This window comes from Ammospiza nelsoni, chromosome 19 (genome assembly GCF_027579445.1).
Source record: "Ammospiza nelsoni isolate bAmmNel1 chromosome 19, bAmmNel1.pri, whole genome shotgun sequence".
Taxonomy (NCBI): Eukaryota; Metazoa; Chordata; class Aves; order Passeriformes; family Passerellidae; genus Ammospiza; species Ammospiza nelsoni.
Window position 1 is genome coordinate 12083849 of NC_080651.1, and position 25195 is coordinate 12109043.

The 25195-nt window shown below is 57.6% G+C and overlaps 3 protein-coding genes across 4 annotated transcripts in view; 2 read left to right on the forward strand and 1 right to left on the reverse strand.

Annotated features, from left to right (window-relative positions):
- Positions 1–793, forward strand: part of DNAH17 (dynein axonemal heavy chain 17) — a 32049-nt gene extending 31256 nt beyond the window's left edge. Inside the window, exon 80 of the mRNA XM_059485638.1 lies at positions 466–793. Within this exon, the coding sequence (XP_059341621.1) occupies positions 466–713 (248 nt within the window). The 3' untranslated portion in view covers positions 714–793. The remainder of the gene's footprint in view (positions 1–465) is intronic.
- Positions 256–16231, reverse strand: PGS1 (phosphatidylglycerophosphate synthase 1). Of its 2 annotated transcripts, none has more exons than XM_059485786.1 (10): positions 16071–16231; positions 12318–12507; positions 11871–11948; positions 10889–10988; positions 10060–10249; positions 9559–9737; positions 8142–8675; positions 4489–4637; positions 2339–2481; positions 256–647 (listed from the first exon to the last, which is right to left on the reverse strand). In XM_059485786.1, the coding sequence occupies exons 1-9, from the start codon at positions 16229–16231 to the stop codon at positions 2362–2364; spliced, it is 1701 nt and encodes a 566-aa protein (XP_059341769.1). In that variant the 3' UTR covers positions 256–647; positions 2339–2361. The 2 variants fall into 2 exon arrangements, with proteins under 2 accessions (XP_059341769.1, XP_059341770.1); XM_059485787.1 differs by having other exon boundaries at positions 256–709.
- Positions 16232–17735: 1504 nt separating this feature from the next.
- Positions 17736–20113, forward strand: SOCS3 (suppressor of cytokine signaling 3). Its single transcript, XM_059485788.1, has 2 exons — positions 17736–17778; positions 18297–20113. Exon 2 carries the CDS (start codon positions 18364–18366, stop codon positions 18991–18993), a length of 630 nt encoding a protein of 209 aa, XP_059341771.1. The 5' UTR covers positions 17736–17778; positions 18297–18363; the 3' UTR covers positions 18994–20113.
- The last annotated feature ends 5082 nt before the right edge of the window (positions 20114–25195 follow it).

Here is a 25195-nt window from a genome sequence, read left to right on the forward strand (position 1 = left end):
CAGGGCTTCTGGAGCTACAGGGCTCTAGTGAATACATATGTCACATTCTTAGTTGATGCTTGAGTAAGACAAATTGAGAAACTTAAATCCATGATAATTACTGCTAATGACAGGGAAGGACGCAGTTCAGCAGAGCAGCTGAGGGGTCCACTTGGACAAAAGCAGAGAGCACACAGGACAGCATATGACACATCCCAGCACAGCCAGTTCACCTTAAACTCTGCAATTCCCACAAAAAGCCGTGCTGAAGGGAGGGGTGGGGACAGAATTTATTCAGACATCCCACACACAGTAAGGCAAATGCAGTCGTGGGTCACAGTGAGATGAGAACATGTCAGAGCTGCCCCCATGGAGCCACTCGGGGCAGGCAGGGGAGCAGCCTGTGGGGCAGCCCAGGGGAACAGCCCGGGGAGCAGCCAGTGCCAGTCAGTGCCAGTCCCTGAGCGCGGTCCCCGCTGTCCCCAGGCGCGCGCTGGGACGTGCCCTCGGGCTCCATCGCGGACGCGCGCATGAAGGAGCTGACGCCCGAGATGCCGGTGATCCTGCTCAGGGCCATCCCCGTGGACCGCATGGACACCATCAACGTCTACGAGTGCCCCGTCTACAAGACACGGACGCGAGGGCCCACCTACGTCTGGACCTTCAACCTGAAGACGAAAGAAAAAGCTGCCAAGTGGGTCCTGGCTGGTGTGGCTCTGCTCCTAGAGGCCTAGATTTAATGACAAGGGAAAACAGCAGTACTTTTAGTTGTAAAAACCTCCCCGTTGTGCAACTCAGTCTATGTTTGATTGTACCAGAACCGTTTTAGCAAAGTTTGAATAAAGCCAGTGCTGGAAGCGCTGCCGTGAGGAGCCTGCTCTCACAGCACATGGGGTTCTCAGGGCGGATACTGGTTTTCCACTGGTGGCTTCTGACGTGGTGCTGGTGGGGAGCCAGACCACCGTGGGAAGCCAGCCAGAACAACTGCACACAAGCGCTGACTCCTTTCCCTCTGCTGGCTCTCCATCTTCCCACAGCTCTTTGTGTGATGGCTCAGTGCAAACTGAGCAGAAACTCCTCACGCTCCTGCATGGAGCATCTGTCTGGCTGGAGCAGATGGGAGAAGAAAGGGGCAGATTTGGCCCAGTTCACCCACACCCAACCTGCACAGCCCAGAGAAGGTCCAGCTGCAAACAGGCTCCTCTCTGAAGTATGTTATTTCTGTTTCTAGGGTACAGAACCCACTTAGCTTTTTCTTCACAACAAATAATTTGTATCAGCATTAACACACATTAAGGTGAGTAGATCTGCCAAGGCTGGTCCCTTTGGCATAAAACAATTCACCAGAATCCCAGCCTGTGAAATATTTGAACAATTAGCTCTAAAATAGTTACCTCAAACTTCCCTCACAGCTCACAGTCAGACAAGCCCCAGAGAACAGCTCATTTCGTTACAGAGCAGCAGTATTTATAATCAGTTACTACTGAGTTTCAGACTTAGCATCAGCTTATTTCAGGTGCCAGAAATCCTGCTTGTGGCACTGCCAGATCAGAAACCCTTGCTCACACCTTACCCTGCACTCTCACACCTTTTCACCGTGCAGGATGTTATGGTTCAAACCTCCTACTTCCAGCAAGGAACATCCCAAAGCCACACCAGCACCAGAAGTCCTCTCCTGCCCTTTGACACTTGTAACATATCTGACTGTGAAGGAGGCAGGCAAACCCTGCTGAGGGGGAGGCCATGGCCAGGCAAGTGAAAGGGATGTGGGAACACCTGGCACACATACAGCGGTGCCAACTGCATAGACTGTGCCCAGCACAGGAAGAGGCAGGACGGACAGCCTGGAGCTCACAAGGGCTGGAGTCATGGGGCAGTGGAGTCACCAGGAACCCCAGGACACCACAAAACAGAAAAGCAAAACCAACTGCCCCTGTTAACCAGCACTACAGGGGCAAAGCAAAGCCCTGACTGGATACAAAGACAAAACATTTTAAGTATTCCAGCAATGCTTTCAATTGGCTGGTCAAGACAGCACAAACACAGTCTCTCTCTGCAAAACTCTGAAAGGGACATTTCAGAAAGGGAGTTTTATTTCCAGGCATGGAAAATACCACTATATGGGTTCTCTGCCAGTGGCCCTTCCAGAAATTCTAGTAGACAAAAGCCAGTCAGGACCTGAGCACTGATCCCAGTCCATGGCAGCCAGTACCCCAGAGGAATTGAGAAGTTCTGGTTTTCCCCTCAATCATCTGCATGTCCATGAACTAATTGTTCAAATCTTTCTTTCATGACAGAGCACTGCAGCTATTCACTACAGTCAGTGCAATATAATTCCCCATAATGGCAGCAAACTCACCCAAAGCAGCAACTTCTCTCCTTTCAAAAGAAATTCTTGATCAAAGGTGTCACCAGCTTCACCCACAGTTTCACATAACGACTTGGCTGCTCAAACGTTGAGGTTGAGACCACACCTGAGCAGAGGTAAAGCTGCTCTTGCTCCTGATCAGGGAAAGAAACACCATCTCAGTAAATCCCATGTGTTAAATTATATAATGGTCTTTCAGAGAAGCAAACTCTCAGATAAAGCTGACCAGGGATCTTGCCACAAATATGCACCATTTCTCCACAAGAATTTGCAATTAAAACTCTACAGAGAACAAGGGTAGAGGGCTTTGCCTTTTTGTGCCCCACAGCTGCATGAGCTGAGCTTCAGTTTCAGAAAACTCCTCAAGGCCAGGCTGTAATTGCCAGAAAAGGAAACCTCACCCAAACCTCCTGGGACTGGCTTATGCAGCTCTTTCTAGACACGGCCCAGGCGCCGTGTTTGCAGATGAATGTGCAGCCGTAATCTCAGCTAAATTACCAGAAACACTCGGGCCCCCCCAGCCTGCACCCAACTGCGCTGGGAGGAAACGAACCACCCTGCTGATAACAACACACAGCACGTGAGAGCAACGCTTTGATCGCAGGTAAGTGGGGGTTTCAGGTTTCAGGATCTGCAGGCAAACAAGGAGCAGAACAGCTCCTGGAAGTTGTTCATCATCTGTTTTTTATAATTGAAGCTGTCACAAACAGCAGAAAATACTCTGCACTATTTAAATTCAGGGTGGAACAGGGAAGCAGGAACCAAGTACTGGAAAGTAACACTAAAAAGATGAATCAAGACATTAATCTGCCAATGCACTCTAATTTGAGAGCCCTCAAATGCTGAAAGAGCTACAGGCAGCCCTGCTGTGAGGATTCTGCTCCATGACCATCCATTATGGTGAGATCTGAGCACCAGAGGCAAGGCCAGTTCCCTGAATCAATCTCAGTTCATTCACAGAAGCACCCAAAGACACCCAGACCACTCACATTTCTTCCCAAATCTCAGCACACATTTTTAAAATGGAAATGAACATTACACAGGCAAAGTGATTTCATGGCAGCATCCCAGGAATGGATTAAGTCTTCTAAAAAAGACCACAGAAAGTAAACACCCAGGCCATCTCAGAATCAGCTTCCAGCAATCGGGAATGGTTTAAAGCCCTTTCAATGAGATCACTGCAGCCTCGTGTGAGAAAATTCCTTTGTGTCACATTTCCATTGATTTTCCCCTTCCATTAGAAACAAGCAGAGGCAAGATATGAATTGAAATACTCAAGCAACTCTTCCAGTAATAGAATTGTTTTTGATTAGATACACTCTGACTCATCCCAGGGAAGAGCCCTGATGCAAGAGGGCAATTCCCATTGATCTTGCAGACAATTCTGCCAGCACCTGCCTCACACAGTGCATTTCTGAGGGCTCCAAGTCACACAGAGGCACCAAACATCTGCTTTGAAAGAGAACCCTGCAGGAGAAATTACTTGGGACAGTCAGTTCCAGCAGAAGATTCAGTCAAGACAGCTGGAGAACCAGGCAGGACTCGGAGGAGCAGCAGAACTGCTGAGCATTACAAGCTTCCTAACTAAAAACAGCACAGAAAAACCCTGGGACATTGAATATCAAACCACTCCAAAATGTTTGTGTGAAGATTATATAATGTCGTTATTATTATTCAAGATAAGGATTTTATCATAGAACCTCATGGGCGTCCCAGCCAGTCCCATCCCTCCTCCAGTCCGAGCTCAGCCATTCCAAGGGCCTGGCCTCACTAGCCCAGAGCCTGCCATGCCCTGGCAATGCTCAGTGCTGGGTTAAGGCTCAGAGGGGCAGCGTGGCTGCAGCAGAGGAGTCAGCAGGTCCTCCACAGGCTGTGTGCACAGCCAGCCCTGAGCACTCCCGGTACTCGGGGTCACTGGGGACACACATTCCTTCCCGTTATGGCCTCATTTCCCAGCACTGGGCACTCGCAGCAGGCAGCTCATCAATAGTCACTTCACTGACAGCTCCTCAGGACTCCCCATGCTCCAGCAGCTTCTGAGTTATTGTAGCTGCAGGTTTTTACTGCCACTGCGTCCTCAGCACTCCCCGTGTGCCCCAGAAGTACAACATCCCCACTGCATCCCTGAATCTGCTGCTTACCTGATGCAGCTGCTGCTGCAAGGCTTTATTTTCTGTCACTATTGCAACCTGAGCCTCCAAGTCCCGATGAACTGATCGATATCCGAAATTCGGAGAGCCAATCAGGGTCAGGCAGGGCAGGTCACTCCCTGCCAGGTACAGCCAGAGGCCTGCAGGAAAATGAGGAAGAGAGGCAGCGTGAGAGCCAAGGGAATGGCCAGGGTGGGCTCACATGGTGCCTTCACTCAGAGTGAATTAAATGCTTTAAACATGGGTTACAGATTCTGTACAGGAGCTCAAGAGCAGAGAGCAGCCCAGCAGGGCCTGCAGGGCTGCTCTGCCGTGTGCAGTGTGTGCCATTGCGGGGTGTGTGGGGTGTGTGCAGTGTGTGCCCTGTGTGGGGTGTGTGCCATGTGTGGGGTGTGTGGGGTGTGTGCAGTGTGTGCCATGTGTGGGGTGTGTGACTGTGTGTGCCATGTGTGGGGTGTGTGCCATGTGTGGGGTGTGTGGGGTGTGTGACTGTGTGTGCCATGTGTGGGGTGTGTGCCATGTGTGCCATGTGTGCCACGTGTGGGGTGTGTGGGGTGCCCTGGCACAGCCCAAATCAGTGTTCTGACTGAGTGCAGCACCCCCAGCGTGCCCCAGGAACACACTGCCCCAGAACAAGCCAGAGCAAGTCCTGTCACTGCATTAGAGGCTGTTTTGCACCACAGTGAATTCAGAAACACCAAGAGAAGACAAACAGGCTTTCAGTGAAGGAACCAGCCCCAAAGTCCCAGCCAGACAGGCCAGGTCTGTCCAGCCTGTCCCAGGGCCAGGGAGCAGCCCCCATCCTGGGACCATGACATGAAGAGCATCTCCCTGCTCTGGCAGGTGAATTCACATGCCACTGTGAAGAGACATAGATGAGAAGTGCAAATTATTTCACACCCTCACTTCCAGAGGAGCCACCAGGACTGAGATCAGACTCTTGCCAGGGCACCTGGCCCCCACTGCCACTGGCCAACACAGCTCCCACAGCTCTGCCAGCACAGAGAGCAGGACAGAGCCCAGGACAGGTTTTCAAGGGAAAGATGGAATTATTCTCAAGCACATCACTGCAGCAGGGCAAGAAGGAACAGCCACAGGAGAATCAGGACTGCTGCCAAGGAGAGGCTGTGTGGCCACTCTGCACAAATGGAGCCAGAAAGCCTTTGCTCTCCTCAGCAGAGCCCTGGGTGAGTCTCTCGTAGAGGCTCGTCCCCATGGCTGGTCACACACAGACTGCAACAAAGAACCCGTAGCATAAAAACCACCTCGGCCTTAAAATAGCAGCAGGTTTCCCAACTCAGCCCCAGAGCAGTTCCAAGAATGCCTTGAGTAAGATGCTGCCGATTCACTGCCAGTTCCTGTAAGCTGCTCCCCGCCCCCACAGCACGCTCACAGGGCTGGCACTGCCCTGATGCCTCCAGCCCTGCGGGCTCAGCCCAGCACAGCGGGGCTGCACAGCCCACCGCGGGCCCTGGCAGCACATGGCACAGAGCTTATCACGTTCTGCCACCAAACAGGACCCTGCCAGGGGCTGTCTGGTGCCTGCCCAGCCAAAGGCTGGAGCCCTGCCCAAGCAGCAGCCAGAGGAGCAGATTCCTTGCCTTCCCAAGTGTCCTGTGGCAGCCCCACAGCCTTTAGAGGTCTCTGGTTTCACGGCCATCTGGCAGAATCTGCTCCAGCAGTGACTCACCTTCCAGCAAGGGGAAGCGCGGCTTCCCAGCGCCAGTCAATAGCAGGGACAGGGTTTATCTCACAGCACCTGCCAGCACCCTGCCACCACAACGGGCTTGGGAGGGACCCTGACCCCAAGGGATGCACCTCTGTCACCCCCAACAGCACCCAGGGCAGTGGCAGGTGGGCTTTGGGAGGGACAGCTGCTGGCAGTCCTGCTCAGACGTGCACCCCACCTGTGCAGAGCTCTGCCACATCTGCATGGGCATCCACGAGAGACAGCCCCGAGAGACATTCTGCGTGCAGATACAAACATGCTAAGGGGAGCAGCAGGGGCATGCAGCACAGCCCCAGTGTCTGGGGATCCCATGGGAGACTCAAGGGTGTCTCACGTCTCAGCCCAGAGAGGATACACCAACAGGCCCTGTTTGCTGCTGGGAATCTCCTGTCCTCAGCCAGGAGCAGGCTCCATGTGCTCCTTGTGCACATGCCCTTCACATCTCCAAGGCTTCCTCCCTTTCCTCTCCTGTCCTTGTCCTCTCTGCCACACCACGTGGCTCCTGCAGAAGGAAATGAGGTGAATCCAACGTGTGCCAAGGGCAGAGCATGCCGGAGGAGGAGCTGCACACTGATCCTCCCAGCACTCTGAAGGGGAATGGAAACACAGCAGCAAATGTCTCCAGCTGTCCCTGCTGCTAGCAGGGGAGCTGCTGGACTCCAACCCTGCATCCCTCTCCAAGCAAACAGCCCACAGCAGAGAGCCCAAAGCACTGTCCCAAAGGCCCAGCTGGCCCAAACAGCACCGGTGACCATCTGCACTTTGGTAGCCGGGAAAAGCAGCCCCTGTTTCTGGTTTATGCCAAACCTCATCCCACTGGGAGTTAGCAGTGCTCAGCAAAGGCAGAACCTGGGAATCACAGATTGCTCAAGCACGTACATGCTGAAAGACACGGGACACCCCGGGCAGGCAGGCAGGCAGGCAGGCAGGGCCCTCCCTCGTGCTGCCCTGTGTCAGATAAGGGTTTTCCCTGCACTCCTGGCCGGGCTGGGGAGGGGCACTCTGGGATCTGTTTGTCATTTCAACACAGAGGCACCCAGCAGCACCCAGGGATTTTCGACAGTCGAGAGAAGTCTGACTGGGCAGCTTTCCCTCCCCGCCACTTCTGAGCCTCCTGCGAGAGGCAGGGGGATGGAGCCATTCCTACCAACAGCTCTCTTCAAAACAGGCATGGCCAGAGCCCCAGTGTTCCAATCACAGCCCAAACACTCCAGCTGCAGCACCGTGCTGAGCCCCTGGGAGCTGGGCACAGTGTATTCAGCAGGAACCCAGGCTCTCCCACAGAAGACCTCGAGGGCAGCGTTCATTAACTCACTGCATGTTAGCCCATACTCCTTCCTCAGCCCTTGCCCTCTGGCTGCCCTGACTCCCATAAGCACATGCTGCAGCTCCTCACACGGCACCCCCTGTGAGCTGGGAACGGGAGCTGGTGCAAATCCCCCAACACTGACACTGTCCCCATACAGACCTGCTGCTGGGAAGGCCCCAGGAGCAGCTCCCTCCCAGCACCTGCCCCCAGAACTGCTGCAGGGTCCCCAGCAGAGCCAGCACTCCTGCCTGCTGAAACCAGCCAGGGTTACACGAAACTGCACCAGGGCACTGACTGCATCATAAACACATCCAGATGCTTCCTTTCCTTCACATCACCTTGTCATCCAGGCAGTGCTTCAGTGCCACCACAGGGACAGCTCTCACATCATCCCTGTGACTGTACTGAACCAAAGGCAAAGGCAAGGCATCCCCCAAGTGATCCAAACCCTCCAGGATTACTCAAGCATGCTGTTTGAACCTCGGAGGAGTGTTCTGAAGGTTAAGCCCAGATTGGCACCCAGCCAGCCCCTCGCTCCTTTCACAATCCAAATGCACAGCTCTCACACACCTCTGAACAAGACCCTTGGGGATAAGGGCTCCTTACCTTTGGCATGGAACGTCCAGCCAGCACGGGAGTACTCCTGCAGCTGCACCCTCTCCTGCTGCTGCAGGCAGCAGACCTCACTGTAAAACTGATGTTCAATGTAAACGTAGGCAGCCGGGATGGCACCTGCCACCCCTTTGGCACCAAAAAACCCATTGACCTCGGGCGAGGCCAGCAGGATCCGGTACTCGGCCCTCGTGCCCAGGATGAGGTCCATGTAGGCCTGTGTCAAGTTGAAGTAGCCAGTGGTGAGGTATATCCTGGCATCCCGCTCAGCCTCTGTCAGCAGGGTCTCTGTGACCATCTCGTCTATTTGAATCCCAAAAGGTTTCATTTGGATTAAGGGATAGATCCAGGTGTCGGGTACTGGTTTCTGACTCCCAGGTGCTTGAGAGCCTTGCTGGGATAAGAGGGAGCTGCCTGGCTGGCTGCTGTGGAAAGTCTTTGCGTGAAGGTGCTCCTGCCGCGTGCGGGCAGAGTTGATGACCTCCATGACCCTCCTGTTGGCAATCTCACAGTAAGCCACTTTGTCTCCTGCAGGAAAAGCCAGAGAGATGGGTCTGACGTCTACAGGCACTCAGCTACACATCACCTCTTACACACCAGGGAAAACTACTGACAGCACACGGATACAGGAACAAACAGGAGCCAACACAGACTGCACATGACTCTCTGTCTTCAGCCCAAACCAGCTGTTTCAAGGTCAGCAGAGCTACATTACAGAAGAGAAATGCTCAGCAACTGGCAGCAGCCTGAAAAATCCTCTGACAAAGGAGAGGACGAGCGCAAGGCTACGCTGACAACCAAGAATGAGCTGGAACAAACAAATAAACTCCCACCCCCAGCCTGAACTTACATCACCCAGCAGTGCAAGGCCAGGACAAAAACTGATGACGCAATCAGCCTGGCATTTCACTGCCCTTCTCTGCCCAATTTTACGATTGTTCCCAGTCTTCCTGAACTGATTCCCATTTGATTCCCAGAACAACCTCTACGACAAAAGATTAATTACCAACAATAGCGGCACATTCATAAACCCTTCAGAACACGCACACACAGAGCACCTGGAATTGCAGCTGCTAATATCAGAAAAACTTCTCAGAGGACTCAAGTTCTTGTTTAAGGCCAAAAGCAGCACATTTATGAGGCAGCAGATTTACTTCCAGTCTCTGCATGCCCTGTCAAATCAGGCTGTGACAGCCACTGTGCTGGGAAAACCCCAAATGACCCAGTCCTGAAACTCAAGCAATCTTGATTATAATACTGGAAGGCACAAAACAAGACAGCCCACAGCCTGAACAATGGTCAGACACCCAGCAATTCCCACATGGATAGAGTCTAAGTCATCCTTAAGCCCTGGCTGTCACCCCTCTCTCTGGATGCCATCACCCAAGCAGGTGAGACAGCTCCATCCTACCTTGGTATGGGTGTACCATTCCCTCCATCATCTGGACTGTATCATCCTGCTGTAGCTGCAGGGACACGTCTCCAATGGCGTCCACAAGCTCCGTGAAGAAGTCTGCAATCTCGGGAGAGTCCCGCAGCAAGACGTAGCGGTCCTGACGGTTGGTGAAGTACAGATCACTCAGGTTTGCACTGAAGAGAAAGGGAAGACACAGGTTCAGAGCAGGAACAAGACTCTCAACCTCCCAGGCCAGGCTTAGGGCCTCGCTCTGGGACAGCTGCACTAAAGCACAAATTGGCCATTTCCTTCAGAACCTCAAAATATTTCTCCCATTAAGAAAGGCTCGCTTTCATCTGAGAATCTCATGTGCAGGAACTGTGGTTGCTCTCTCATTCAGAAGAGCACTGATAGCATCACAATGGAGCCCAGATGTTCAGACAAGGCTGGCAGCACAGACACCCTGCCCAGAGGCCAGGGAATGATGGCACCAAGGCTGGAGGCAGCACGACTCACCCGCTCAGGATCACGTTGTCATCAAACAGATAGACCTTGATGTGCTGCAGCCCGATGGTCTCGTTGAAACGCTCTGGAATCAGCAGCCGGAGCAGTCCACGCAGGTTTGGGGTGTGGAACAGGGACACCCGGACCTGCTCGGGAAATCGCTGCAGCAACGGGACCAGCATCGTTCGGGAATTCTTCCTGCCTGGGACAGAAAGGGACTTTCACACAAACATCACACAGACAGGACACACCGTGGCACAGCTCTTCAGCTGGTCACAGGGTGAGCACCCCTCCCGTCCACTGGCACTTCACATGTTTTCCTTTTCTCTGTTTTTTTTAGATCACTTTCACTTGTACTATGTCAATATTGAAACTGACATTCAGAATCGGCCACAGGGCAGCTCTGACACTTTTCAAGCTTCTTAACCAAGCCTCACCAGCACTGGCAACACATCTACAAGAGTCACTGTAGATGACCACAGGTTCCTGATTCAGTGTGCTGCTGCTTCCAACAATTCCCATTCTCCTTTCAAAATGAAAATGTAAGTGAGCATGATGGGTAAGGGCAAATGCATTAACAAATAAACCAAGCAAGACTACACAAGTTGCACAGAGTAGTTTGGCCCTTCTTGCCCCTACCATCTATTTTTGGAAGAAAAGCTGTTCAGCTTGAAGATTTTTTGGGAATATGCAGTTCTGGAATACAAAAGGCTAATCCTGAAATGCGCATGCTTTAAGCAAGTAGGTCCAATTGGCCAAGATACCCACTCTTGGTAGAACTGTCTCTCCAGCCTAACAGTAAAATTAGGCTCTGACAAAAGCAATGAGCAGCAATTCCTACCCCGGGAGCCCCTGGTGTAGTCGAGGAGAATGGAAACTCTGAGGTCGGGTGAGCCTTTTGCTTGCAGTGACTTCTCCAGTGTTTCTTCTAAGCAATACACCTGCAGAGAGAGTTCTCTCCTCATTACAAAAGCAAATACGCTTTCCAAGGGAGGTGCTCAGCAGCAGGAGACTGTGGCCAAGACAGCTCCCACACCGTGGTGTGAGTCCTTCCTCCTTGTGCCAAGCACAGCCACTTCAGCCCTTGCATCTGCCAGCCTGGCAGCCTCCACCAGCCTAAAGCCACAGATCAAAGGGCCTCAGTTTTACATGTCCACATTCTTCAGGTCCCACAAGAGCAATTAATGTTCACAGAAGAAGTCCCAATATCATTCCCAAATCACAGATTCGCATCACCAAAGACAAACATTGGCAGGAATTCACTGCAGTTTTATTCTTGAATTACAAGGTTGTTTGTCACATGCAAATTCAAATCCTGTGTGCAAGCCCAGACAAAGCTGGGCATAAATCCTATGCAGGCTCCATCCACCTTTACCCTGCCAGGGCATTTGCTTCCTAACATCAGAACCTGGCCAAGGCCAGGCTACTTCCTCAAGCCCTTGGGCAAAAATGCTTTTGTTTCCAGAAGAATGAACAAAAAAAGGCAAATACCATGAAGCTAAGCTGATCTCAGTCTCAAATTCAGAAAATCAACCCTTCATCTGTGTCCTCCACCGGGAGCACCAAACACAGCACTACACTCCTACAGCTCGAATCCCATTCAAGAAATGCCAGGGAAAAATAGATTCCCACGACCTGAGTTTTACAAAGCCCCCCTGAGCACTCTGAAGAGCAGGCCAGTCCCTCCTGACCTGGCCAGGCTAACTATTCCCCAAAGAAGTGCAGCAGTTCCCTGGCTCTATACCAGACCTCAACCAGAAGCCTCCCTTGCACATCCCTCCCCTGCATTCCCCTCCTGGCCTTCCCAACCCTTCCCCACTCACCAGCTCCTGCTCAAGGATTCCTGTTCCCAGGTACAGCGAGGCCATCACCACCCTCTGCTTGGCTGCTTTGATCTGCACCTGGGAGCAGCAAAACACAAGTTCCATTTCACACAGGCTGCCTGGGCCTGAGGAGCCATCAGCCCAGGCCTGGCAGTGCTGCACTCCCCTGGGAGGATGCCCTCAGCCCCATCTCTGCTCTGGCTCCCTGGCCCTGAGGGAGGAAAGGTAACACATGGACAGTGGTGACATAAAACACATGGAGCTCTGCAGGGCCACAGCAGCACCACTGCTGCTTCTAAAACTGAAGGAAGAAACCAGTGCTTTCTGGGAAAGTGAAGAGCACACTCCCTGCATCTAAATCTATTCCATATGAGAGCAGTTACCAACAGCAGGTGCAAAACTGGGATTGTATCAAACCATTCCCACAAGCTGCAGCCCACATCTTACCTTGAGGAGTTCATAGAATTCCGCCGGGGATGAAAGCACCTTGACATGCGAGCTGGAGATCCCAAACTCTGGGACCAGATTCCTGATCCACTGGAACCTGTGTGCTCCTTCTGGACAGAGGGAACACGGTGGGGCTGTGACCACTGGAACAGGAGGGCTGAGTAGTGGGGCTAGAAGGAGCCATGATGATCTGTGCAAAGAAAGATGGAGAAATTCTTTGTAGTGAAACTTTTGCTTCCCAGCAAGACTCCAAGCAGGTAAAGGAAGAGCTGCAGCCAGGGCCAATACATGGTAGGGATCCACAATGGTAAGAATGCCTTTCCCTTTCCATAATCTGATCTGGATCACCAAAGCCAAATGTAGAAACAGAGAGACACGAGCAAAATGTGGGAGAACAGATCTGAACATCACCAGCTCCTTCCCTGAGCTGGCATAGAGATGAGGGGAAACAACTGCTTCATCAGGACAACATGGGAAGGGAAGGAGGCCAGGAGCCGCAGAAAATGAGAGTGGGGATGCTCAGGTGTCTGGCAGTGCTGTGCTGGTACCACCTGTACCTGTAACCAGACACTTCTGAATTATCTCCATCACATACATATCAGCCAACACTCCCTTCATGTCAGCTCTGTTCTCAGCTGGGCTGAAGTTCACATTTCAGGTTTAAAGATCATGCTGCTTTAAAGAAAAAAATGCCTCCATCCCTCAATCATAGATCTACAGCACACAAGGTGATCAGGTGCAAGCCCCAGTAAAGGCAGAGCAATGGCACCCCGAGAATGACCCGAAAAATGAGCGACTATGTCCCAGCAGGAATGTGCCAAGGGCCATCCCACAGCAGGGATCCATCCCCCTCCAGCAGTGCCACCGACAGAGGGTCACAACTTCCCCTGAAAACCTCACAACCCTGTGAGGGAGACGTCAGGAAACTCATTCTTCAAAAAGAAATTTCGGAACAAATTGAATTTCTTTGAAGTCACTTTGGGAAGAAACCAGCTTACTGCCAGCATCACGCAGCGGGTGACAGGAAGCCAGCGGCAACTTCTCCTCTCCGAGGTTTCCCACATGCAAATTCATCCAGTCATAGAATAACAGAATAACCCCCGGCAGGAGTCTGCTCGCATGACAAAACCACGTTTCAGCACAATTAGCAGCAGCAGCTCCCAGGAGATCCAGGAATCCATGAGCAAGGGACTGAAGTGCATCCCTGGACCCACAGGGACCATTCCAGTCTGCAAACCCCACTGATGGGAGCCGGGGTTCCTGGGATGGAAGCGGGCTGGCTGTCTCACCCTGAGGACAGCAGGTCCCCCACCAGCAGCAGCCACTGTCCCGTGGCCCATCCTGATCATCCCATCCTGACCATCACCACACACCAAGAGGAAACTTGATCACAACCTTTACCAGAATTTGTTACGAGAACTTCTGGCTTTTTACCACAATCCAGAGCCCAAATGAACACAGATTCCAGGAAGATGATTTCACTCATCTGGTTCATGATACAACACTGGATCTTCACAAGGTTTCCAAACATCCTTACAAGGAAACCAGTTCACAGTGGCGTTTCCTGGCAAATCCAGAGTTTGTCACTGACTATTCATGAGCACCGAAATCTGAGTCAGTCAGCACAGGAATTCCTGGGATGGTGAGTTTTAACAGATCATGTGGACTGGGCTCAGCCTGAATACCCAGAAGTGACAGAAATCACCAGCATAGACTGTTAAAAACAATGCAAACATCCCCTAAAAGGCGCAGAAGAAAATTAAAGCAGAACAGAAATACAAGAAATGCCACTTTTCAGGCACATTCTCCTAAGTCTCCACAGAACCTGAACACAACCTTCACACACCTTTGCTCACCTCAAGCCTCACAGGCCACACACAGAGAGCAGATTCCCTCTGTTCCATCTCTGCAAGGGAGCATGGTACACAGAGCTACAGGAATTCACACTGGATCCAAAAACACAGGGTTTTAAAACCCACCCAATGCTCACCCCACAGAGCAGTGGCATCACTGGGCTCTAACCCAGCCCTGCAGGTCACAAACAACATCCTCTGGAATTATTCCCAGGGAGGGACCAGTGGCAAATTTTATGTATTTTATAATAACAACCAACAGAGAATAATATTGTCCTCATTATCCCGTTGGCCAACCCAATTACCCTTCCAGAAGCCAGACCAGTGGCCGAGCAGACACTTTCCAGAAACATGATTCCCAGAAGGCATTTTCTAGCAAGGCTTGCTGGAACTGTGAGTCCAACTGCACCTCCCTGCCTGTGGCCCTGTACCTGCCTGCCTGGAGCCAGGGGCAGCTCTGAAGGCTGCAGGCAGCGATGGGGTGAGCTTGGAGCATCTGCACTCTGACTGGAACATTTGGAGGAACTTCAACCTGCAGCACCTGTACTATTTGGTTTGGTCCAGATTAATTCTGCATAGGTCAATTTATCCTCGGTAATGGCATCCTCCAGATTTTTCACTCCCTAAGTAATTTACAGTGTGTCAACGTTGTTTGGTCTTTCAACCCAATACTAAAATTTACACCTTATTAAGCATTGAGAACCTTTGGCTTTTAGAATTATCAAATAAATCCGTATTTTGCTCCGGCCACAGAGCCATTGGCAGAGCAACTGGCTCCCAGAGCAGCATCTTCTACTCACCAGTGACTGACATCAGCCCGGTACAACCAACCCTTGCAACCACGCACACACAAGTATCAGAAACCATGTAACATTATGTAGAAATCATCAAAATTCCACACTGTGACAAAACAGGTTTCAGAGGAACAGAAAGTGAACTGGGGGGGAAGCCTTTCCACGTACTTCACATCACTGAGTTAACCAGAAAGAGAAAACGGAATCAAAAGGAACCACCTCAGACCCCTTCTGATCACAAAGAACAGAAATAGAAACAAGGGATTTTCTGAGGTGTGTTCTATTTTTTAAAACGTAGGTTTGGTACGAAACTCACAATGCAGCTGAAACCCCTATTCACTGTAAAACCTCATCTTCAGAGCCGGAGGTGAAGTGAAACTGCGGGACACAGTGCTGTCCTTTCACCCACACACAGCAGCACACGGGGGATCCACAGCGCTGCTCTGCCAGCTCAGTGACTGCTTTCCAGGGCTCAGCCGGATTTATCTGCCCTAAAAACACCGGCGAGACCAAAACACAAGTGTGGCAAGAGTTTCCTTGGTGTGAACAAGAGCACAGACTGATGATGCGGCTCCTCCAGGAGCGCGGGGGCAGCCGCTGGCGGGTCCCTGTCCCTGTTACTGTCACTGTCACCCGTGCCAGCCACCGGGCACGGCGTGCCCTGCCCCTCACGGCTCCTGCCCCACGGCACAGAGGGGGCTCACTCCTGTTTCGGCCCCGTCCCGCTCGCCCTCCGCGACCACCGGGCCCGGGGAGACTGAGCCGAACCCAAACCCGGCCGGTGCCGCCCAGAGAGCTGAGCTGTGACATCCGCGGGGACAGCGGGAGGCACAGGAATGGGAAATGGAGGGGAAATAACGCTCAGCTGCTGCCCCGAGGGCGATCGGACACTGGGGCGAGCCAGAGGCGTCTGCGAGAGCAGAGCCGACCCCGGCCTGGGGGTACCGGGCCGCCCTTCAACCCACGCGGCTTTTCTAAGAGGGTGGGCCGGGCCGGAAAGGGGAAGCGGCGAGCGGGGGATGCCCCGGTAACGCGACACCGACTGCGGGGGCGGCCGAGGGCTCCCGCTGCCTCACAGCCCCGGCGGGGTCCCGGCCGGTCCTTACCTGCGGGCGCGGCGGTCGCGACCGCGGGAGAGGCGGTCGGAGAGGCGGCCGAGCAGCGCGGCCAGGCCGAGGCGGCCCCGCGGCAGCCAGGCCGAGAGCCGCCGCCACAGCGCCGCGCCGCCCGCCGCCATCGCCGGCGCCTTCCGCTTCCGCGCTGCCATGGCGACACCGCCTTCCGCTTCCGCCCCGCCGCCCCTCCCGGCCCGGCCCGCGACCCCCGGGAGCCCCGGCCCGGCCGCGCGGGGTGTCCGCCGCCCTTCCTCGCCGTGCCGCCCGGCCTGCGAGCGCGGAGCCCGCGGAGGGCCGGGGAGGCTCCGGGAGGAGCGCACGAAGGGCTCGTTATGCGGCGGGGCCGCGCCGGGGCTCCTCCGGTCCGCACACGTGGGACGGGCTCACGCGGAGCCGGATCGCCTGCCCGGCAATGTCACCCCCCGGTGTCTCTTATCCCCCCCCTGGGCGAGCCCCGGCCCGGCTGAACAGCTCCGAAGGGACGTACACGGTCTTGCCCGCGGCAGAACCGGCGCTCGCCGCCCCGCCGGGCAGGGCAGAGCCCGGGGACCGCGGGTCCCCCGCCAGGGTTCCCCCCCAGCCCGGGGAGCCGGTCCCGGCGGGGAGCCCCGGAGCCGCGCGTGCCCATCCCGTCCCTCCCCCGCTATCCCTGCCCGCCCCGGCAGCGCTCCGGGGCTCGCTTGCATTTCAGAGCAGCCGGTTCGCCGGCGCTGATTCCCAGAACTGCCGCACGGGGTTGGTCTCTGCCGGGCAGCGGCCGCTCCTCCGGGGCAAATTAAACTGTTTAAAATAAACCCACGGACAGAGCTCGGGTTGTGTGCGAGCTCGGAACCAACAATTGCCAAACGGGTGGGGAGGGGAGCTCCGGCGCCGCTCCTCCCGCCGGGCACGGTCCCCACCGGGGCTCGGGCCGAGGGCTCGGGGCGGGCGGGGGGCTGAGGAGTCCCCGAGCCCCGGGCAGCAGCCACGGGCAGGGGGCTCCGTCCTGCCGGGCTCCCCACCAGCCCACACGGCCCGCAGAGCGGCCGAAGCACCAACCGCGCGGATCTCCGGGGCTCCCGCAGCCACCGCCGCCCGGAGCGGAGCCGGGAGCTCCCGCACAGCCCCGGGCGCGGATTCCCGCTTGTCCCCGGCCTGAGGGTACCCCGCGGGTCCCCCAGGAAGCGCGGCCAAGGCTGGCCTTGCTCGGAAATCAGGGCTGGGAACCTGGGAACGTGGGACCGGCAGCCCCCGCTCCGTGTACCCCGGTGTGCCCCCCATCAGCCGAGCCCAGACTCTCGCCAGGGCGGGCCCGCGGCCCGGCTGCCCCGGCAGAGCGGGGGGCGGCGAAGGCCCCCAGGGGCCGGCCCGGGCTCTCCGCTTCTCCGCAGGCCGCGGGCGGGGGCAGCCGCCCTGCCCAGAATGGGCTGTCGGGGCCGGGCCGGAGCGGGAAGGGCCGGGGCTGGGCCGGTGGGGCCAGGCCGGGGGCCCGGCGCTGGCAGAGCGGGGCTGGCGGCGCGCCGGGGGGCCGGGCCGGGCCGGGCCGGGCCGGGCCGGGCGGGGCGCGGGCGGTGCCGCCGCGTTACAAGAAGCCGCGCAGTTCCAGGAACCCGAGGGCGGGCGTTGCGCCTGCTATAAGAGGCCGCCCCGGGCCGCCTCGGCAGCTTCGCCGCCGCGCACCGGCCCCGCTCTGCCGCCAGGACCGGCTCCCGCGCCACAGGTACGGCCGCGGGAGGGATCCCGGAGAGGACGGGGGGACAGCGGGGATGCCTTCGCGAGGGGGGCGATCGCCGCGCACCGGGGATGCCGGTGCTGCCCAGGGAAGGCGATCGCCGGGGATGTTGGTGCCTCAGCGGGGCGATAACCGGTGCGCTGGGTACCGATGTGCCCCCGGGCGTAGGAGAGCAGGAGACCATCAGGAGCGGCGCTCTAGAGAGGGGAGGGAGCGGGAGAGCGCAGGTGTGCCCGTGCTCCCGGGAGGGAAGAGCCGGCCACGGCAGTGCCGCTGTCGCGAGAGGACAGTCGCCGGGAACGGGGGCTGCCGCTTCCCCCGGGAAGGGAGAGCTGGCCAGGGGGGCTGCCGGCTTTTCTGGGAACGAGAGCTGGGGAAGGGCATTGCCGGGAACCGGCAGCGCTGTTGCTGCGGGAGGATAACAACCAGGGACCGGGGGTGCAGGTGTTCCGGGGAGGGAGAGTCGGGGACCGGAGTGCCGGGACTCACCGCTCTCTCCGCCGCAGGTGATGGTGTAGCAGCGGCTGCTGCTGGCAGCAGCATCCAGAGCACACGAAGCTGGCTCCCTGCGCCATGGTCACCCACAGCAAGTTCCCCGCCGCCGGGATGAGCCGCCCCCTCGACACCAGCCTGCGCCTCAAGACGTTCAGCTCCAAGAGCGAGTACCAGCTGGTGGTGAACACCGTACGCAAGCTGCAGGAGAGCGGCTTCTACTGGAGCACGGTGACAGGTGGCGAGGCCAACCTGCTGCTGAGCACCGAGCCGGCCGGCACCTTCCTCATCAGGGACAGCTCGGACCAGAGGCACTTTTTCACCCTCAGCGTCAAGACGGAGTCGGGCACCAAGAACCTGCGCATCCAGTGCGAGGGCGGCAGCTTCTCCCTGCAGAGCGATCCCCACAGCAGCCAGCCCGTGCCCCGCTTCGACTGCGTGCTCAAGCTGGTCCATCACTACATGCCACCCACGCCCTGCGCCGTGCCCGAGCAGCCTGGGGCGGCCCTGCACCCCAAGCGCACCTACTACATCTACTCGGGCGGTGAGAAGATCCCCCTGGTGTTGAGCCGCCCGCTCTCCTCCAGCGTCTCCACCCTGCAGCACCTCTGCCGCAAGACCGTCAACGGGCACCTGGACTCCTATGAGAAGATGACTCAGCTGCCAGCCCCCATCAAGGAGTTCCTGGACCAGTACGATGCCCCTCTCTAGGGGGCCAGCGGAGCAAGGTCACATCTACAAGCACAAGAGCAGGGGACAGGCACAATGCCCCTCCGGCACAGGCGCCGGCAGGGCACGCCGAGCCTCTCCATACGGCAAGGAGAGAGGGGAACTGGGGAAGGCTGCCACAGGGCTGGGGCCAGCATAGCTGGGCACCCTTGGTGCTGCGGGGACTCCTCATCAAGCGTGACGCCTCCTCTCCACGGGGAAGAAGACGTCTCCGAGCAGACTGTGGATGTTACAGTGAACACATGGCAAAGCCCCTGTGGGCTTGGGCAGGCAGGACAGCTCCCACAGCGCGGGGGAACGTGTGCCCCGCCAGCCCCATCCTGGGGGTGTCCTGGTGAGAGCCCCTTCCATCCTGAGAAACGGAAAGCACTGGAGCCCAGGAGTGCCTGATCAGTTTTCCTCAGTTTTAAGGGGAAGGTGTTTTTTGCCCGTACTGTACCTCTTGCTGCCTCCTTGTGGGTGAAAGCTCCTTTCACATCAAGCCCCAGACTAAGAGGTCGATGCCTTTGCCCCGTGTTGCCATTTTCCAGGGGACTAAGCCTTAATATCCCCCCTGCCCGGCGGTCTGGGTCTGTGCACTTCAGCTGGTGAAGATGCAGTGATGGTCCTGCTGATGTGCTGTGAAGCTGGAGAGGAAGCAGTGCTGCTGAGTCCCACACAACCGCATCTGCAAGGATCACGCCGAGGACGCTGGGCCCCCACTCCCTGCAGTCACACCTCCCTCTGCCCAGCCACTCCCGCAGCCCCCGGCTGCGCTGCTCTGCAGGGCGCCAATTCCCTGAGAGTGCAGCAGGACCATCCCCTGGAGCGTGTCATCTCGTGAGTGCTTTTCTGCGTCCGCCCAGAGAAGTGGTTGGGTTTTCTGGCTTTTTTTAATTTTTATTCTTATTTTTTTAACCGAAGGGATGTTTACAGGCCAACGTGAATCACTGTCTTTTATAAAGATTCCATCTTCACCTCCAGCCTTGAGGGCTGAGCAAAACAATGCTTGAAAATTCAACCAAAACCAAACTCAGATGAAACTTTGCACATATTTATATTTATATTCAGAAAGAAAATGTTTCCATAATTTATAATAAAGAGCACTATTTTTTAATGAAAACCATCAGATTTGGTTTGATTTCTCTCTCGCACCCCCAAGGCCGCTTGGCCCCGGCACAAGGCACAATGCTGGGATGTGTTTACACCACGTAAGCACCGTTTCCTGGAGCCCCGTCCACGCCGGGTGATCCCGCCGGTGACTCAGCCCGGCTGCTGCGTAAGCTCTGTCCCAGCACTCAGGTATGTCTGAGCCCTGCGACGTCCCCGCCTGCCAGCCACGAGGATGGGATCTGCTCGCACGGTGCAGCCACGGGACAGCAGACACGGCCCTGGGCACAGGAGGGGCCGAGCTGGTGGCCAAGGCTGGCCCGTGGCACAGCCCCAGTGCAGGGCTCCTGAAGGGCTGAGCGAGTCCTGCCTTCCCCCAGCACATGCCAGGGTGAGGAGCTGCAGGAGCAGGGCACTTTGAGGTGTGGGTAGGAAAGGGTCTGCAGGTGCTCCCTCTGGGAGTGTAGCGGGCTGCCAAGACACTGCTCACCCCCACAGCACTGAGAGAAAACCTCTGTCCTGTGCAGAGCCCTAGCTGGGTACAGATGCCCAAGGGAGAGGAGAGGATTCAATCCTGGGGCTGTTCTTGGCCCTAGAAGTGCCTGTCCTCTGCTGCTAGGGGCAGGAAACAGGCGTGGGAATAAACCCACAGCTGTTTCTGGCTGGTGAGCAGTGCAGTGCCTGGCTGAATGCAGGGATGTGGGTGATCCCCTGGGAGCAGGTCAGCCCCCAGAACTCCCCCAGAGCCCCTGCCTGTGTGGAGCAGGCTGTGCCAAGGTGCTTTGTGCCCAGGCCCCAGTCTGCAATCTCCACCCTGTAGGCATTATGCTTGGCATTGTGAGCAGAGCTCCCTCCCCCTGGGGATCCCCAGCTGCTGGGAAAAGGATTTCCTTAGGAATCAGCCTGGAGCAGAGGGATGGTGAGTGTGCCGGCCCGGGCTGTGGGCATGGCACAGTCCCAGAGGCTATTCTGGGGCCACTACGTGTGGCTGTGGCACGCGTGCTGCCAGCAGTGCCACGGCCTGCCCAGGCACCCGCTGCAGCTATGCAAGGAATGCCCGCGCGCAGGGGTGGCCGCCTGCCAGGCCCTGCCGAGGCACATCCCTGAGTGAGTTTAGGGCTCCCAGCAGCACGGGTGACTCCAGCCCGTGCCACCGATGGGGTGGGAGCAGTGCTGCAGGCACAACATCCCCCAGCTGGCAGAAGCTTCACCACTCCCCCAGGCAGGATGAGGTGAATCAGGGATGAAAATAAAACCCTGGGGGTGTATGAGCACACGCAGCCCTCCGGGCAGAGCCAGGGGTTCGCAGCACCCCAGCGTGGGGCAGAGTGGGAAGCTGCCCCCGGGACAGCAGCCAGGCTGCCCGCAGTGACCCTGCCCGTGTCCTCCCAGCCGGACCCCGGCCTTCCCATCTCTGCGGGAACAGCCCCAGCTCCTTCACTTCCCAGAAGGGCCCTGGCATCGCCGACCGAGGGCCTCTTCCCTCGCGGTGCTGCAACCCGCGGCTGAATCAAGAATCCGGGAAGCTCCGCCAGCCCCGCGGCTCCCTTGGAATGCGGCCAGGCTGGCGGCAGCAGTGACGCGGCGGCCGCGGGCAAATCCCTGCCGAAGGTTTCACAAACCTCTCTCTGCCCCAGAGCAGCTGAGCGGACTTGGCCCTGCGTTTCGCAAGCAGTCTATCAAACGTGGCCAGTTCCCCTCTGCCCCTCGCCAGCGCTGGGCAGCTGAGGTCCCCCTGGGAGGGCTGCTGGATGGGCAAGATGTTATCAGGGTGATCAGAGCCTGTCACCGTGTGATGGTGCCAGGAACCAGGCTGGAATTTGCACAGGGCTCCAGAGGCAGGGCTGGGACACTGGTGTCCTGCAGCTCTCCACACCCCAGATCTCCTGGGGCTGGCACCAAGCAGCACCAGCAGAACCCAGTGCACCTGTTAGTGCATGCCCCCCGTGCCACCAGCTCCTCCATGCTGTGAGGGTGGCCATGCCGAGCAGGGTGAGGGCACCAGCCCCAGTGAGAGCCCGACAAGGTGCTGGGGCACAGAAGGGTGGTCAGGCAGGGACAGGCTGCTGCCCCACAGCCCTGCAGCCCCCACCCTGCTTCAGCCTGGCCTCCCCGTGGATGCAGGGTGGCCACCAGTGCTTCCCATCACACTGCTGGCTCATTACTGGCACAAGAAGGAAGCATCCACGGGGATGGTGAACCTGAACTCTGCGGGGTCAGGGGCGCAGGAAACCTGCTCTGGTGTGTGCCAGCCCCTGCAGAGCCTAAACAGGAAACCACGGCAGCCAGAGATTGCTGCGGGCACAGCAGAGGGCTCGGCCGGCACCGCAGCTCTGCACCAGCCGTGCAGAACATCCAGCTGCTCACCGGGCAGCAGGGCAGGCCCATGAGAGCTCCCCAGCCCCAAGCAGCACCCCAAGGACTGGCAGTGGAGGTCCCTGGGGCGCAGAGGCAGGCAGGGAGCTGCTGTGAGCGCTCGCGGCACTCCCTTCATGCACTCCTTCCTGCTTGGCTCTGCAGCGCCAGGACATTCCCACATCCACCACCACGCTTCCCAGTAGAATGCAGGAAAGGGCTGTGCAGCAGCTGGGAACTTACTGTAAATGCCTCCACCTGCTCCTTACGTGGCAATTGCTCTTCAGGCCAGGGCCACGGGGACGCTTGGGAACAGGGACTGGGACATCTGCTCCCAGTGAGCTGCCAGGAAGAACAAGCACGAGGTCCTCAGCAGAGCCCAGAGCTGGCAGGGGTGGTCCCAGCTGCAGGCCCAGGACAAGAGACAGCTGCTTGTGCTGGAGGGGGAGCAGGGCTGCAGCTCTGTGTCCCCAGAGCCCCTCGGTTCCACAACTGCCCCTCAAATTGTGCCTCTGCACTCAAGTACTGCTCAAAGTCCCTGTCCTGCTAGCAGCTCAGCTGCCAGGGACCTGGAGCAGAGCCTTGGTGGCTGGGGGAGCCATGGGGGCTGGCTTGGCCCAGGCTCTCCCTGGGCCAGGTAGGGCTATGAGCAGGCAGGGAGCAGGGGTGGCAGCGGGACGCTGTGCCCAGGCCAGGAAGTATTTTGGGATGCAGCTGAGCCCAGCAGGCTGTGTACATCCCCATGGAAACTCTGCTTTGTTGCTGCTTCCCCAGCCAGAGCCGCGCCAGCGCCGGGGAGCCAGCAGCTGTGGATTCCTCACTCCTTCCATCAGCAGCAAGGAGAGCAGCTCTGCCCGGCCCCCCCGGCCCAGCTCTGCTCCCTGGCAGAGCCCTGGGCCCAGGGCTGTGCTGCTCTTGCACCTGCACTCGCAGGGAGCAGTGGTGTGCCAGCCTGGCTGTGGTCACTCTGGGCACACAGCATGGCACGGGACGTCCCTGTGTTGCTCTGGCAGCAGGGTGCCAGCTGCCTGGCGTGTGTTTGCCCAGCACAGCATAGAGTCCTCAGATGACCCTGGCAGAGCAGCCGTGGGCAGGTGCCAAGCCCAGCCCTGGAGCATCCCTTGGCCTCACATCAGTCCTGGCCTCAGCCATGGCACAGGAGCCGGCCGTGGCAGAGCCACACATGGGGCTGAGGACGGAGCTCTGGGATGTGGGACCCTGTGTGTGCAATCCCTGCCCTCCTTGCCCGCCCCCTCCTCACCCGGGCACACTGCTGGGTGTCCCAAAGGTCCCCACCAGCCTGGGGGGCCTCTGCCATGCCGTGGCTCTGGCTGCCATCAGCAGAGAGCAGCCCCAGCCACCCCGGACGGGCACAGGGTGATGGGTGCCAGTGGCGCCACTTGGGCAACAATGGGGAGTGCGGCTGGCAACGGGCACAGCTGGAGCAGATGCTCCCCAGATGGACACAGGGCCCTGCCTCAGCATTTAATGAGTGGGAATGGGAGCGCTTTACTGTAATTCTAGCAATTACATTGTTCATCCTTGGCAGCCGACACCGGTCGGTGTCCAGCGCCACGGGATCGCGATAAGCCACCTGGCAGCGAGGCTTGGCAGCACGCTGCGCTGCCGGGCAGGCGGCCAAGGCAGGGCAGGGAAGGGCCGGAGCAAGGTGTGCGGTGCGGGAAGGGCCCGCCCGGGAGTTCCCGTCAGTGCCGCGCAGGTGGCGGCGGGAGGGCCCTGCCGAACGGGGCTGCCGGGATCCCCAGCCCGTGAGCTCCTGGCAGGGTCCCCGCAGCCACCCACCGCTGTGGCATCCCCAGAGCACGCCAGGGCTGCGGGCACTGAGCTGGAGCTGCCAGCAGCAGGAGTTCCAGCCGCACGCACAGCGAGGGATTGGGGCAGCAGGGTGCCAGCAGGCACCTCCGAGGGGACTCCCCACCCGACAGGGGCAGGAGGGGACAGGGGAAGGGGGGACGCTGCCTGTCACCCCCATGGACCTGGTGTCCCACCCTGCCAGCACTATTGCAGCTTCCAGGCAGGCGCTGCCCTGGCCCTTTGCTGCCATCGCCCACCCACCCTGGCTCAGCCGGACATCCCGGGTGGCCCTCACTGGTGCTGGGGCCAGCCAGGAGCAGGGACAGGGCACCCCAGGGACAGAGTGGGAGCCCTGCTGAGTCATCACTTCGCTGTTCTCGTTTTTCCATGGTGCTGTTGTGCATTTGCTGGAAGCCAGCTCAGAGCCATGACTAATCTGTTCTCAAAACAAGCACAAAGCAAGCGCTAGGTTTGTGCAAACCCACGGGAGGAGGCGGAATCACAGCACGGGGCTGGACTCGGGAGGCAAGGCTCTGGAGCAGCTGGGAATGCCCAGCCGTGGAGCGGCCCTGCAGGCGGTGGGCACAGCAGAGGTGGGCAGGGGCACTGAGGACCCCCAACCCTCCCTCCCTTCAGCTGGGCTGGGGCTCAGGCAGCATGCTGGAGCAGGCTGCAGCAGGGAGGGCAGGCAGGCCTGGGCCATCGGCACTCAGAGTCCCACGTCCTATGGCCAGAGCTGGGGCTCTCCTATGGGTTTTTTGCCTTATGGGGAAGCCACTGGAGGGGGAGGCCAGGGAGGAAGCACATTGATTTGCTGTTATTAAAACCAGAGCTGCTGTCGGGAACTCCACAGCCTGGCTGCCCTCGCGTGCTTCCTGGAAAAGGCAGTCCCGTGTGCCCTCACCAGCGGGAGATGGGGCCCCCA